Source organism: Hemicordylus capensis, chromosome 17 (genome assembly GCF_027244095.1).
Source record: "Hemicordylus capensis ecotype Gifberg chromosome 17, rHemCap1.1.pri, whole genome shotgun sequence".
NCBI lineage: Eukaryota > Metazoa > Chordata > Lepidosauria > Squamata > Cordylidae > Hemicordylus > Hemicordylus capensis.
Window position 1 is genome coordinate 4,291,375 of NC_069673.1, and position 13,263 is coordinate 4,304,637.

The window sequence follows — 13,263 nt, forward strand, 5'->3', positions numbered from 1 at the left end:
GTGGATGGTCTTACTGATGGTGCTGTGTTTAATTTGTCTTCCTATAAGCTGCCTTCAGTGAACTTTGGGACAGAAACGGGGGGGGGGACAGGTAAATCATCTAGCTAAACTTCTCTGCACCATGCCCTCACTTGCCCTTGCCCTCGCCCTCACTTGCCCTCTCTGCCGTTTCGTGGGGTGGTGCTGACTGGCATGCACTCTGGTGTGTGGCCAGATGGCTTGTAGAGAGGCCAAGGGGCAGCACCGTATCTGGCAACAGTCATTAGAGAAAGAATCTAACAAAATTCCTCAGTTTAGCTCACCTTCACTTTTGTTTGTTATTTCTCCATGTAAATCGCCCTGAGCCATTTTTGGAAGGGTGGTATAGAAATCAAATTATTATTATTATTATTATTATTATTATTATTATTATTATTATTATTATTATTATTTCTTGTTTACACAGTCAGACAGGTGTTATTGACTGGTTGTTGTTGTTGTTATTATTATTATTATTATTATTATTATTATTATTAGTAGTAGTAGTAGTAGTATTCACTGCCCTTGGCCTCACTTCCACTCTCCGCCATTCACTCTAGTTGTGCCAGCCAGCTTGGACTCTGGGGTGTGACTTGCTGGCTTAAAGACCTGTTTCCTCAGGCTTTTAATTAAAACTGACTTTGAACTTTTTAATTGTTTTTCTCTGTGAAATTGTTTTGTGAAAGTTTCACTTGCATTATTCTATGAAAATGTTTCAATTAATTTATAGTGTTTATATTGTATTTTGGACTATTTACACTGCCTAGAGATATGTATATCAACTGGTATATAAATGTGATAGATACATAAATAAACAGAGGCCAAGGGCAGTGTTGTGTTAACGGCACTCGTGAAATACTCTAGTCTTGTTTTTGGCATTATTTATGTTTCCTTGCTTTCACTGCCCTTGCCGTCACTTGCCCTCTCTGCTGGTTGGGTTGAGTTGAGTTGTGCATGAGCTCTGGCCTGGAGATACATATATCAGGCAGTATATAATTATGATAAATAAAGGCCAAGGGCAGTGTTGTGTTAACGGCACTCATTAGACAAATACTCTAAACTTGTTTTTGGCCATGTTTCCTTGCCCTCACTTGCTTTTGCCCTCACTTGCCCTCTCTGCCATTTAGTTGAGTTGTGCATCAGCTCTGGCCGGTGACCAGAAGGCTTGAAGACAGGCCAAAGGTAATATTGTGTTAGTGACAGTCATTAGTCTAATTGCCGAAATGATGGTTATGCTGATGTTGCTTTGTTTGATTTTTGGAGCGTGTATAACAACATGGCTCGGAGACTTCTGTCGGTAGCGTGCTATTATCTTGTCTCATTAGAGCAAACAAACTTTGTATGCTGGGCTCTTAGAGTGTTTATATCTGAGACTTGCTCCCGTCTCTCGGGCCTTCTGCCTAGTTCTCAGTTGTGTTGTAGGGTTGAGAAGAAAAGGAGGGCTCGTTTGCACAAATCTTTCATTGACAGCCAGGGGCATCTAGGGGAAAGTGGCAAAATATTTCACTTATCCAGAAAGCGTTGCCCTAGACAGGCCTCACGTCCCTGATTGGCCATGCTTATCCCATGTGGCCTGTTTTGGAAACATTGCCCTTGCTCTAAATTAATGTTGTATGCCCTCAATGTTGTCAGGACAGAGTCAAATAGTGTTTCCTGTGTGGCATTGTCATGTCATCATGCCTGCTATGTGATCCCTGATTGGCTGGGAGGGAGATGGAGGATGCTGCAGAAGCTGATCAAGGAATGATTACCCTGGGCATGCAGGGAGGAAAGCATGGAGTTGCTTGTGTAGCATTATGATGTTGTCGTGCCTGCTATGTAATCCCTGATTGGCTGGGAGGCAGATGGAGGATGCTGCCAAAGCTGATCAAGAGATGATTGCAGTGGGCAAGCTTGGAGAACAGCATGGAAAACAGTGTGGAGTTGCCTGTTTAGCATTATGTTGTCGTCATGCCTGCTATGTGCTCCCTGATTGGCTGGGAGGCAGATGGAAGATGCTCCAGGCGTTGATCAGGGAATGATTGCAGTGGGCATGCATGGAAGGAAGCATGGAGTTGCTTGTGTAGCATTATGTTGTTGCCATGGCTGCTGTGTGATTCCTGACTGGCTGTGATCACTCAAAGAAGGAGGGAGAATCCTTAACAGATGGGGTGGGGGGCACTGTAGAATCAGATCAGGGGACACTATTGCTGGATCAGGCCCAAGGCCGATCTAGGCGTGCCCCCTCTCCTGCCATTGCTCCCCTGCAACTGGTATTCGAGGCAACCTCCTTCTGAGCCTGGAGGTAGCCTGTAGCCACCAAGACTAGTAGCCACCGCTCAACCTGTCCTCCGTGAATTTGTCTAAGCCCTGCTTAAAGCCATCCCAACTGGTGGCCCTAACTGCATCCCACGGCAGAGGATTCCTGCTACATTCCTGTCCTTATTCCATTGCCACCGGGCTTTTAAAAGTGGGCTGTGTTCCAGTGCTGTCATGCAGGGTTGTGTGTGTGTGTGTGTGTGTGTGTTTCAAGGCTTTTGAGAGCTGATATTGTTGACTCACAAACAGAAAGCTCTTCCCCCTCATCCCTTTTGAATGGTCCTCTCTGCCAGCCATCAGTGGCGGACCCGAAGTTAGTGCTGTCCCTGAATGCTCAGATCAGGTGGATTGAAGGCCCCCCCCCAAGGAACCAACCTTCCACCCCCACAGATCCCTGCAAAAGACAGACCCCATTGGGCTGCTGAGGAAGCGCCGGGCGCCTGGCTCTTTGGACTTCCTCTCTGTCAATTCGAGCATTGGATTCACTTCTAAGGAGGGCTGAAAATTGGCCCGCCTCGGCTTTTCGGAGAGAGGTTGGTGGCCGTCTCCTCCCGCCTGCGGACCAGGCGTCTTAAACGAATGGATCTTGGGGGGATGGGTAGAAAGCGGCGTCCTGGGGAGAAGCTTGCAGGGGAGACCTCAAGATCTGTTTTGCTCTCTTTTGCGTTTCTCATTTTGCATCTCATTTTTGCGTCTCTCTCTCTCTCTTTCTGTTGGAGTCTAGGAATCTAACTTAGGAAGCTGCCATATCCTGAGTCAGACCCTTGGTCCATCTCGCTCAGGATTGTCTACCCAGACTGGCAGCAGCTTCTCCCAGGGCGGACCCTGCTGGGCTAAGGGGACGAGTCATGCTTGCTACCACCAGACCAGCTCTCTTCCCAATATAAAATGATGGAGGCGTTTGTTCTGTCGAAGGCTGGCCAGTGGAGGCATGGCGTTTCCAAAGCACTTGTGTGAATTAATAAAGCCATCTTTGGTGCTGGGATGAAGGTCCTCTCCCCCCCCCGCCCGGAAACTTTGGGGAGACTGGCCCAGGGATCTCAGACTGTGGCCCTTCTGCTGGTGTTGGCCGACAGCTCCCATCATCCCTGGCTGGGATGCTGAGGATGCTGGGAGTTGCAGTCCAACGACAGCTGGGGACCCAAGTCTAGAGAACCCCTGGACTAGAGTAGAGAATGCCAGGGAGAGAGCAAGAGTCCCACCCGATCGAGGGCACCTCAGTTCATCGGAAAGTTGCCGCAGCTCTTCATTAGCTCGCTCCGCAGCCCCCTCCATCTTTCTCCCTTCTCCCGGAGCGTGACGTGATCCTGTCTCCCCGGCTCGCCGCTTCTGAGTGATGGCTCCCCCGCGTTGCCAAGTATAGCAAGTTCGCCTTCCAGAAAACGAGCCACCTGCAAGTTTATTAGCAGCATCGAGCGTCTCCGCTTGAAGCCGAGAAGGGCCGGCTGAAATGGCCCCTGTGTTCTTAAAGGGTCGTGATGGGTCACGGCCGATCCTGCCAGCTGGGGGGGGGCTCCTTCCTGGGGCAGCCCGGATCTGGGATTTGCAGGAAGCCTGTCCGTGAAAACAGGGCTGCGGGTTGATCTAGTAACTGCCGTTCAGCTGAGCCACACCGTTTTATGGTCTGCATTGAAACCGGAGGCCCTGTGCCCTGTTTCCAAATGGGTTGCTGTCACCGAGTCGGAATTCCTTGCCTCCCAAGAAGCTGGCGTCCCAAGGATTTGTGCGTCAGTGGGGCGTGCCTTCTGATTGGAACGAGGCACGTACCAGAACAGTGACTCAAGCCGGGAAGCAACAGGCAACCTCGTCTGACGGGGAGTAGGAAAAATGGGGCAAATTCAGAGTGGGAGGGGAGGTCAGGATATTAACTTGTCCAGTTAAGATTCTGGTTTTGTGGTCGCCAGCATGACTTGTCCCCTTCACTAAGCAGGGTCTGCCCTGGTTGCATTTGAATGGGAGACTAGAAGTGTGAGCACTGGAAAAGATTCCCCTCAGGGGATGGAGCTGCTCTGGGAAGAGCATCTAGGTTCCAAGTTCCCTCCTTGGCAGCATCTCCAAGACAGGCCTGAGAGAGATTCCTGCCTGCAACCTGGGAGAAGCCGCTGCCAGCCTGGGTAGACAATCCTGAGCTAGATGGACCAAGGGTCTGACTCAATGTATGGCAGCTCCCTATGTTCCACATTCTGAACCAGGACGTGACCTGTGTTCTCTCTAACCCTTTTCATTTGTGTGCAGTATGAGTTTTGTTCTGGGCGGCAGTATCAAGGCAGTGTGCGCACACATGCATTCAGAGTAGGATCTTCCTTATTCAACTGGAGCAGGATCTAAGATTAACTGAGCGGACACCAAAAAAATTGTGAGTGCTCATGTGTGAGAGGGAAAACTGGGTTCTGTGACTCTTGAAAATGCAGGTCTTTCTTGAAATGGGATAATAGGGACCCCAATGTGGTCTTGGTTGAATGGATGATAACCAGCCTCATTGCCACTCCTGCAAAGTTACTCTCCTTCCCCGGCAGAAAAAGAAACTTCTGAGAAGAAGGAAGATATTGCTGACAGTGGGAAGGATTGCTAGAGCTGTACTGGGCTCTGAGAGTGGGATTGATGCTCATGGACATCTGGTCCCTGAGAGGATATCACGGGCAGTGGGAAAGGATTGCGAGAAGCCGGAAACTCTGAGCAGAGCAATGAACCGTATGGACATCTGGCCTCTGTGCGTGGAAACAATGCTCTTGAACATCTCTTCTAGCCATGCAAACAGTGTTCACGAACATCTAGTCTCTATGCATGGGAATGATGCTTGTGCATTTCTGGTCTCTGAGCACAGAAACGGTGCTCATGAGCTTCTCTTCCATCCTCTGAGCCTGGGGATGCTCCCTCTGAACAGTGTTCCCTCTAACAGGGGATTCCAGATGTTCTTGACTACAACTCCCACAATTCCTAGCCCAAGGCCATCACAGCTGGGGTTGCTGGGAGTTGTAGTCGACAGCCTTGGGGATTCCCTGTTAGAGCATTGCTTCCTTTCTGAGGATGCGATTTCTCCATGCATTATCGGCTATGGTGACTGCCTTCATGCTCCTACACTCAAGGAAGAACTCCCGGGAGCTGGCCTTTCCTTCTAACAATGGATGCTAGCTGCTGTTTCTTAAATGGTTTCCTAGAAATGGAAATTCCCTAGACAATGTGACTGATTAAGTTGGAATGATCGAGTGAGTGCAACATGTCCTGTCGATCCCTGGAGAGCAGGTGAGATCCTCCGCCAGGAATGAAACCTAGGAAGGGGAGTTTTTAATTTCCCAGATGAAAACTAAATTGGAGTGCTATCTTGTAAAAAGGATTATTCACAGGGCAGTAAGACGACAACAGCTGGGTGTCTCTTCTAGGTTCTCCTTCTGCTAGAAAACGGGTGTCCTGTTTCTCAAGGAGTGTAAGCATGCTAGTGTTGGAATGTTCACAATTGCCAATGAGAGCCAGGGTGGTGTAGTGGTTAGAGTGTTGGACTAGGGCCAGGGAGCCGTGAGTTCAAATCCCCTTTCGGCCACGAGACTCACGGGGCCAGCCACGTAACTCTCGGCCTAGCCTACCTCACAGGCTTGTTGTGAGGATGAACATAACCGTGTACATCGCTCTGGGCTCTTTGGGAGAAGAGCGAGATACAAGTGTAAAAACAAAGACGTCCATGCCATTTGAGATGTCGTTCAGTGCTTGTTCGTCCATCTGCTTTGCATGTAGAAGGTCCCGGGTTCACTCCAGGTTGGGCTGAGAGAGACTCCTGCCTGCAACCTTGGAGAGCTGCTGCCAGTCAGTGTTGACAGTACTGAGCTAGATGGACCAAGGGTCTGACTCAGTATATGGCAGCTTCCTATGTTCCTATGGGTGTGACAGTATTCTGCTGGCCGGGACGTTAAACAGAACACTGATTTAAGCCTGCCTTGTGAAAGTGGTCGGATTTTGAGTTCCCACAACCACGATTGTACCTAGCCCATTGCTTCACCTATCACCCCAGAGGGTGTTCCTAGGCAGTGCTGAATCAGTCCCAGTTTGGGGGAGTCATTTCTCCTCCGGCTGCAACAACCCTGAACCTGAGTCACACATGGTGGCAGACTCTTAAAAGCGAATGACCCCCGATTTCCCAGGGGTTGCATCATCTATCCTGCCTAAAACGCGGGGACGCAAATGTGTTGGGGAACCAGGTTCAAACCCAGAGGACGGTTAATGCCTACAACCCTGCAGGCAGAGGGAATTGGCCGTCTCTGGAGTGATGATAAATAGGATCCTCCTTAGTAAAGCTGGCATGCTTTACGATGATCCTGCAAGGTAGGCCCGCATTAGAAGACGACAGGGTCTGAGACAGATACTTGGGTAAACCTACCTGGGAGTTATTTGCACATGGTTTCGTGCTGCAGGGTAAATGTTGAGCAAAGTCACTTCGAATTATGTTCGTGGCATTGAGGGAAGCAGCCCTCCCCTCTGTTCTTGGGTTTTGTTTTGATGCAAGTTCACATGGCATGCCTCCATGGTTTCCTTCTAGCCAATGGTGGGGGGTGGGGAGTAGAGAGATGACTAAAGAGCTATATCAGCATTTCTAAAGAGAGTATCCCTCTTATCATGCTAATGATTCTATGTCAGTGCCTTTCCCTATTTGCTCTGAATTTGCAAGACAAAGCCCCATTTGTGTGTGGAGTGGGTCCAAGGATCTCGAAGGGTCTTCGTGGTATGTTTGGCTGGTGTGTGAACACACACACTCTCTTCCGAAGGAGATTTGGGGTAACAGCACTGTCTATAAAGCCTTTAGGGGAATTTATGGCAGAGGAAAGTTGTGAACCAGTGATTTTCTGATCTATGACTTAAGCTCTTGACTGTTATTTTCTAATAAAGTGTGCCGTCGAGTTGGTGTCGAATCCTGGCGACCACAGATCCCTGTGGTTATCTTTGGTAGAATACAGGAGGGGATGACCACTGCCATCTCCCACGCAGTATGAAATGATGCCTTTCAGCATCTTCCTATATCGCTGCTGCCCGACATAGGCGTTTCTCATAGTCTGGGAAACATACCCCTGCAGGGATTCGAACTGGCAACCTCTGGCTTGCTAATCAAGTCATTTCCCCACTGCACCATTAGGTGGCTCTATTCTCTAATAGCATGGATGAAATAGGGCTGAGCTGAATATTCTCCAGTTTTGGTTTAAGGATTAAAAATCGTGTGTGTGTATGTACTTTTCCCTGGGAAATGCCAGTCTGTTGTTATTCTCCTCCCCACACTGTCTGCGACTCTTTCTCCATCCTGAATTTGTTGCATGGGCCATCCCAGCCAATCAGGGACCACATTTTCCTGTAAAATGCCCGTTGGTTGATATCTCTTCTTGAATTTCTCACATGGGCAATCCCAGCCAATCGGGGACCACATTTTCCTGGGAAATGCCCATTGGCTGACATCCTGCCTCTTCCTGCTCTCTGCTGCTGCTTTCTCCCGTCTAAATTTGTCTCATGGGCAATCCCAGCCAGTCAGGGAACACATTGTGAGAGGGACGATGTGATGACACTAGGTAGCTAATCAGCTTACATATGAAGCTGACTTCTACTGAGTTAGACCTTCTAGCTCAGTATCGTCTGTGCTGGCTCTCCGGGACTTTGCCCTGGTCTTCTGCAGGCCTACGCGGAGATGCCAAAGCTTGAACAGGCCTTGCTGTGTGATGCTCTCACTTTCCCTTGCCTTCACTTGCCAACGGTGATGGCAAGCGAGGGAAAAATAAATGAAGGGTCCAACGTTTTTGCGAGGTGTGCCAAAATAAAATCAGAGGGCTTTGTGCACCCTAAAGTTCTATAGAAATGCTTAATGTTTAATGTGACAGGGAGCCCAGTGACTGATGGATGAGGGTGGGGACGGAGCGGACGTGCCTCTTGTGCCAATTGACAATCAGCTTATATGGAGCCAGGCCCCTACCACGGCTTTCTCTGAAGAAATAAATGCCAGCCATTCTGCTAGCTGGTCAAGGCATGGACCGTACTACTGGCATAAATCTCTCTCGCCCCGGGGAAGCAGTTTCTCATCTTGTTCTGCTGCATGCCCCTGATTCACAGCAGCGACAGCACCATCACATTTCCTCCTCGCTGCCACGATAAATCTACAGGGGCAGGATCGTTCCATTGCGCAGCTCTGTCGGGGGTGTGTGTGTGTGCACGACTCTAGGAGAGGAGGATGGTACGGTCTGCCCGCTCGGAAGCGAACTGCATTCAGAGCAAAGGATTGTGATGAGAGAGAAAGAGTTGCTGTCAGGAAGGGAACCGAAGGCTGCCCCGGAGAGCCGGGATGGCTCGCTCGAAGCTGAGGAAGTCGCCGTCGGAGGGCAATGCCCACCACAAGACCATCCCCCCGCTGGCGACGACGGAGGATGTCCCGGGGGTCAGCCCCCTGTTGCCCGCCCGGAGGCTGGGGTCCCTGGCCAGCGAAGCAGGACACAGGTACTGCAGTGGTGCATGTGCTGGGGTGCAAATGGCCACCCCCGTCACCGGCGAAGCCAGCCTCGAACCCGAGGCCAGGTGTTTGGGGACGGGGGTGGTCTCCTCCCTAAGGCCCAAGCCCTCGGCTCCTCAAAGGTCCACGCTCTCCTGTAAATCAGGGTGCGCACTTAAGACGCCCCGATGCAGGGGCGTAACTACTATTAGGCAAGGGGAGGCGGCTGCCTGGGGGCCCCCCCCAGAGGCAAGTCACATGACTATATATTGTGAAGTGTGTGTGTGTATCAGCGAGGGGCCCATTTCACAATTTTGTCTCTGGGCCCACTCCAGCCTTCTTACGCCCCTGCCCCGATGCCTTCTATGGGGAGGGGTTTTGTTTTGACCGAAAACCCGATACGTGCCAGTTTCGTGGCCATCCTGGGGGCTTGCTTGACTTCAGCGGTGCTAAGTTGCAATGCCCCTTAATCGGTGCGGGACAGGCTGATGCTCTTTCCCCCCGGGGGGGGGCAGTGAGTGGATTTGGCTTCTGCACCATCTTTGAACAGAAGGGACAGGAGCCTGTGTTTTTAAAGACATGCTTGATATCGCATCGTTCTCTCTCTCTCTCTCTCTCTCTCTCTCTCTCTCTCTCTCTCTCTCTCTCTCTCTCTCTCACACACACACACACACACACACACACACACACACACACACACACACACACCCCAGAATATGCATGCACAAAGAGCCCACAAAGCCAAACCCTGCAGCCGTCCTCCAGATGCACACCATCGGCAAGCCCGCAGAGATGGCTTTCTTAAGAAGCCGGGCTGTTTTTCTGAGAAGCCGGTTTTGTATTCATCCCCTCCACCCGCCTGTGGCCGCCAGCTCCGGGAGAAAATGTCTGATCACGGCAATGCAGATACACTGGCTCCCCTTCTCTGTCCCCCCCACCAACACATCCTCTCTCCATCCCGTCCGCCCCTTGCATCTTCCAGACCCCTCCCCCGACAGCATGCTTGCCTGCCTTCTGCACATTTCCACCTGCCAACTTGAAACATGTACTGCATATTTGTGGGGTGGTAATAGTGATGACGCTCTCCGATTCGGGTGTGTTCCCCCCCCCCCAAGCCGGTGCTTTCTGATTCTGGTGTGTTTCCCCCCAACCGATGCTCTCCGATTCGGGTATCTTTCTCCCCCTGACCGAGGGTATAGTGGTACCGTTTGGGGACCAGACTTGGTATTGGCTTTGTGGGGAGTGGAGAATTACACCCAACCCCCCTTTTTGAAGGAGGGAATCTTTCTCGGTTTCCTCTTATAACTCTTCCCAAAAATGGGTAATGTGCCAGCCAAAGGACCTTTGCAGGAATTACAGGTGTCCTTTGCACGGCAGCGTAGGTATCGGTAGCACTCGTTTGCTTCTCTGAGTGATAAGCTTGGGCTAGCGACCAGCCTCACTGAGAGGGGCCTACAGCACAGGTACACGGCCAAATCTCCCCTCTCCTGAGCAGAAACTGTCCATCGTACCCTGCTAACCCGGCAAAGAGGCACCTTTTAGAAGTGGTGATTCTCTTGTATTGAGCAGGGGGCGAGCAACCGGCCCTCTCCGTCCCCAGCACAGCATCCCTCCAGCGGCTGTGGCTGGTGTCGGGCTTATGTTTCTTTTTTTCGATTGTGGTGAGCCCTTTGGGGACGGGCAGACATCTTTGTTTGTATCTCTGTAAACCGCTTTGGGGACTTCGGTTGAAAAGGGGCATATAAGTATTCGCCATATGCGTACTGATCGCAGCAGTACCGTAATGGACAACGTGAACATATCCGGTGGCAGATTACTCGCTCTGTATTGGCGACTTCTCCAGGTAGGGCTGGGAAAGGCGGCCCAATGGCTTCCTTGGCTTCAGTGCTGTCACCTCCTCTCCTGCGTCTGCCTTATCCCTCCAGGGTTGCCTTGGGGGAGCTTGACCCACACTTTGGTTAGATGCTTGCAGTGACCTGTGACTTCCCACTCTCCCCTCGAGTTGCTCTGGCCCCGCAGGAGGGAGAATTCCAGCAGAAATGGGATTGGAGCCAGTTTGGTGGGTTCCTCAAACGCCCGTCCTTTGAGAAGCCCTCCTTCTGAATGGGCTTATCAGTGGGACTACGAGGCTGGAATGACCTGGGCTCTTCCCTAGCTCTCGTGTGCTTCATGCTGAGCTCTCCTGCTCCTGCAACCCACCCATGTGTGCTGGGAAGGCACGATGAATATATTATGCCCTCTAGGAAGTGAATCCCAGGTATAGCCCAGCATAGGAATCTGTGGTTGGCAGCGCTCCCAAAACCTGTGTGCTCTGCCGGCGCTGAGTGCATCCCGAAGGAGCCGAGACGGTCTCGCGGCTGTCCTTAGAGAATCCCGGAGCTTCAGCAAAGCCAACCTGAGAGACGGACTGATGGATCTCAGGGAGTCACAGGACTGGGTCGGTTCGCGTGCTGAGACCTTGACCCCACTTCTGCCTTCTGGTGGGCTTCCCAGAGGCATCTGATGGGTCAATGTGTGAAACAGGATGTGGGGCTAGATAGGCCTTGGGACTGAGCCAGGAGGGCTTTCCTTATGTTTTTTGCTGCTGCTATGGTGCCATTGTTTATGGCTTCTTCTGCTTCCTGAGAGATCCCAGCCCATCAGGGGGTGGCATTGACGTTGTATCATTGACGTTGTACAGAGCATCAACTGTGCCCTGTAGCTAGGTGGCTAGATTTGGCTTTTTAAAAGCCAAATTCTGGCTTACAGCCCATTTGACCCACAAGTATACCCCTTCAGTTCTGGCCACCCTGCCCTGTAGCCAGTTGAGTTTAGCTGCATTGACTGAGGGCAAACAAAGCTAATTGGGAGTGAGGGCAGTGCTTCCTGTAGCGCACTGCCCTCGCTCTGAATGAGCGACTGTTTTTTCTTCCAAGGAACTGCCAAGAGATGTGTGCGGGGGGCTTTTCACAGCTGCTAAAATTATATGTGGTGTGAGAAGATGAGTTTTCTCTCCTCTCCGTAGCACTTAGGTGTGTTCTAGTAACTTCACAAAAGAACAAGGTGTGCTTCTGGGCAGGGGTTCCCCGTGGCTGCTTTGGTTCTTGTGATGGTGGTGGAAGTGAGAATGGAAAGGGGAATGCAGATTGCCAACTGGTCCCAAGGATGCAAATTAGCCTTTTTAATGGAAGTGACTGCTTGAAAGCACAGGCTGTATGTATCGCTTGGTATATCACACAATTTAATTAACTTAAAAGCAAGTAATATTAAAAGAACCGAGCAGTAAGTTGTACAAATGGAGATTGTTATGTTCACAAGAGAGATTTTCTTAAACGGCAGGCTGCGAGGTAAGACAGATCCTGCAAAAACCCTCGCTTAGAATGCTCAGTCTGCAAAATGTGTGTGCATGTAGAAAGCGATCCATTCTTGAAATATTTGATCAGGGTTTTGACAGCTGGACAGAAGTAATTGATGCACATTTTGGACAAGTGGGGACTGTTAAACTTTACACTGATACTTTTCCAGTTCTTGGTGTGATGGCACCCATGACCATATCATCTTTTTCAGGTGTTTTGGATTTTTTAGTGTAGAAAAAAGGCAGCGACAGGTTGCTTACTAATTGCATCATTTGGCCCTGCATGTTTGTTGTGTGGCCAGAGAAAGTGAGTAGAGGATTATTTTCCACCCTCTTTTGTCATACTTAACCGAATGGGAATGAGCATCTTCACTCACACATGGTGAACTTTCATCAGGATGAAAGCCACTTTCTTCACAGTCAGAATGATAAAAACCCGCCTCCCCTGATTTCTGTATTCAACTATGGTGTCTTTCCGTCTTCAGAGGGTTATGTTGCTGAAATCACCCAGTGAGTTTCATGGCTGAATGGGGATATGATCTCGGGTCTCCCTGGTCCTAGTCCAACACTCTAACGCAATGGTTCCCAAACAATTTATTAAGGCTGGGGATGCTGGGAATTGTAGTTCAGCAACATCTGGAGGAACTCGGGTTGGGCACGATTGGGTTAGAGTGTTGGACTAGGACTGGGGAGACCTGTCACTGGGTGACTCGGGGCCAGTCACACATCTCACAGCCTAACCCACCTCACAGGGTTGTTGTGAGGATAAACATTCCCATGTTTATCCTTGGAGGAAGAGCTGGGATATAAAAAGTAGAATAAATTAAAGAAGAAGAAAAACACTTGGTGACCCACAAGTTGTTTCCCCTCTTTACAATCATTGTAGCGGATTGCATCTCTGCTGATAAAGGTAAGCTGGGCTGACAAAAAATCCCATCCTCAGTCATTGCTCCTTTTCTCTACATTTCTCCCCAACAAATACTCAGTGTGGAAGTCAGGTGCATCAGACAATTATGGTATAATTGCTGGGTTCCTTAGAGGAAAACCGATGCTCAGTTTTCTGCAAAGGCGTCTCGGCTTGTTCTCCTGCCAGACAGTTAAGCGAAAGACCAACCCTCTAGGGGACCCGTAGCTGAAGGCACAACTAGGGAGCCTTTAAGAC

The 13,263-nt window shown here is 50.3% G+C and overlaps 1 protein-coding gene across 11 annotated transcripts in view; it reads left to right on the top strand.

Annotated features, from left to right (window-relative positions):
- KCNT1 (potassium sodium-activated channel subfamily T member 1) overlaps nt 1-13,263 on the top strand; it is a 131,324-nt gene that overhangs the window by 44,975 nt on the left and 73,086 nt on the right. For 3 of the 11 annotated variants that reach the window (XM_053282290.1, XM_053282293.1, XM_053282291.1), the window contains exon 1: nt 8,501-8,775. The exons of the other annotated variants lie outside the window; for them this stretch is intronic. In XM_053282290.1, the coding sequence (XP_053138265.1) occupies nt 8,624-8,775 (152 nt within the window). In that variant the 5' untranslated portion in view covers nt 8,501-8,623. Of the gene's footprint in view, nt 1-8,500; nt 8,776-13,263 lie in introns of those variants that run through there. 11 annotated transcript variants of the gene reach the window in all.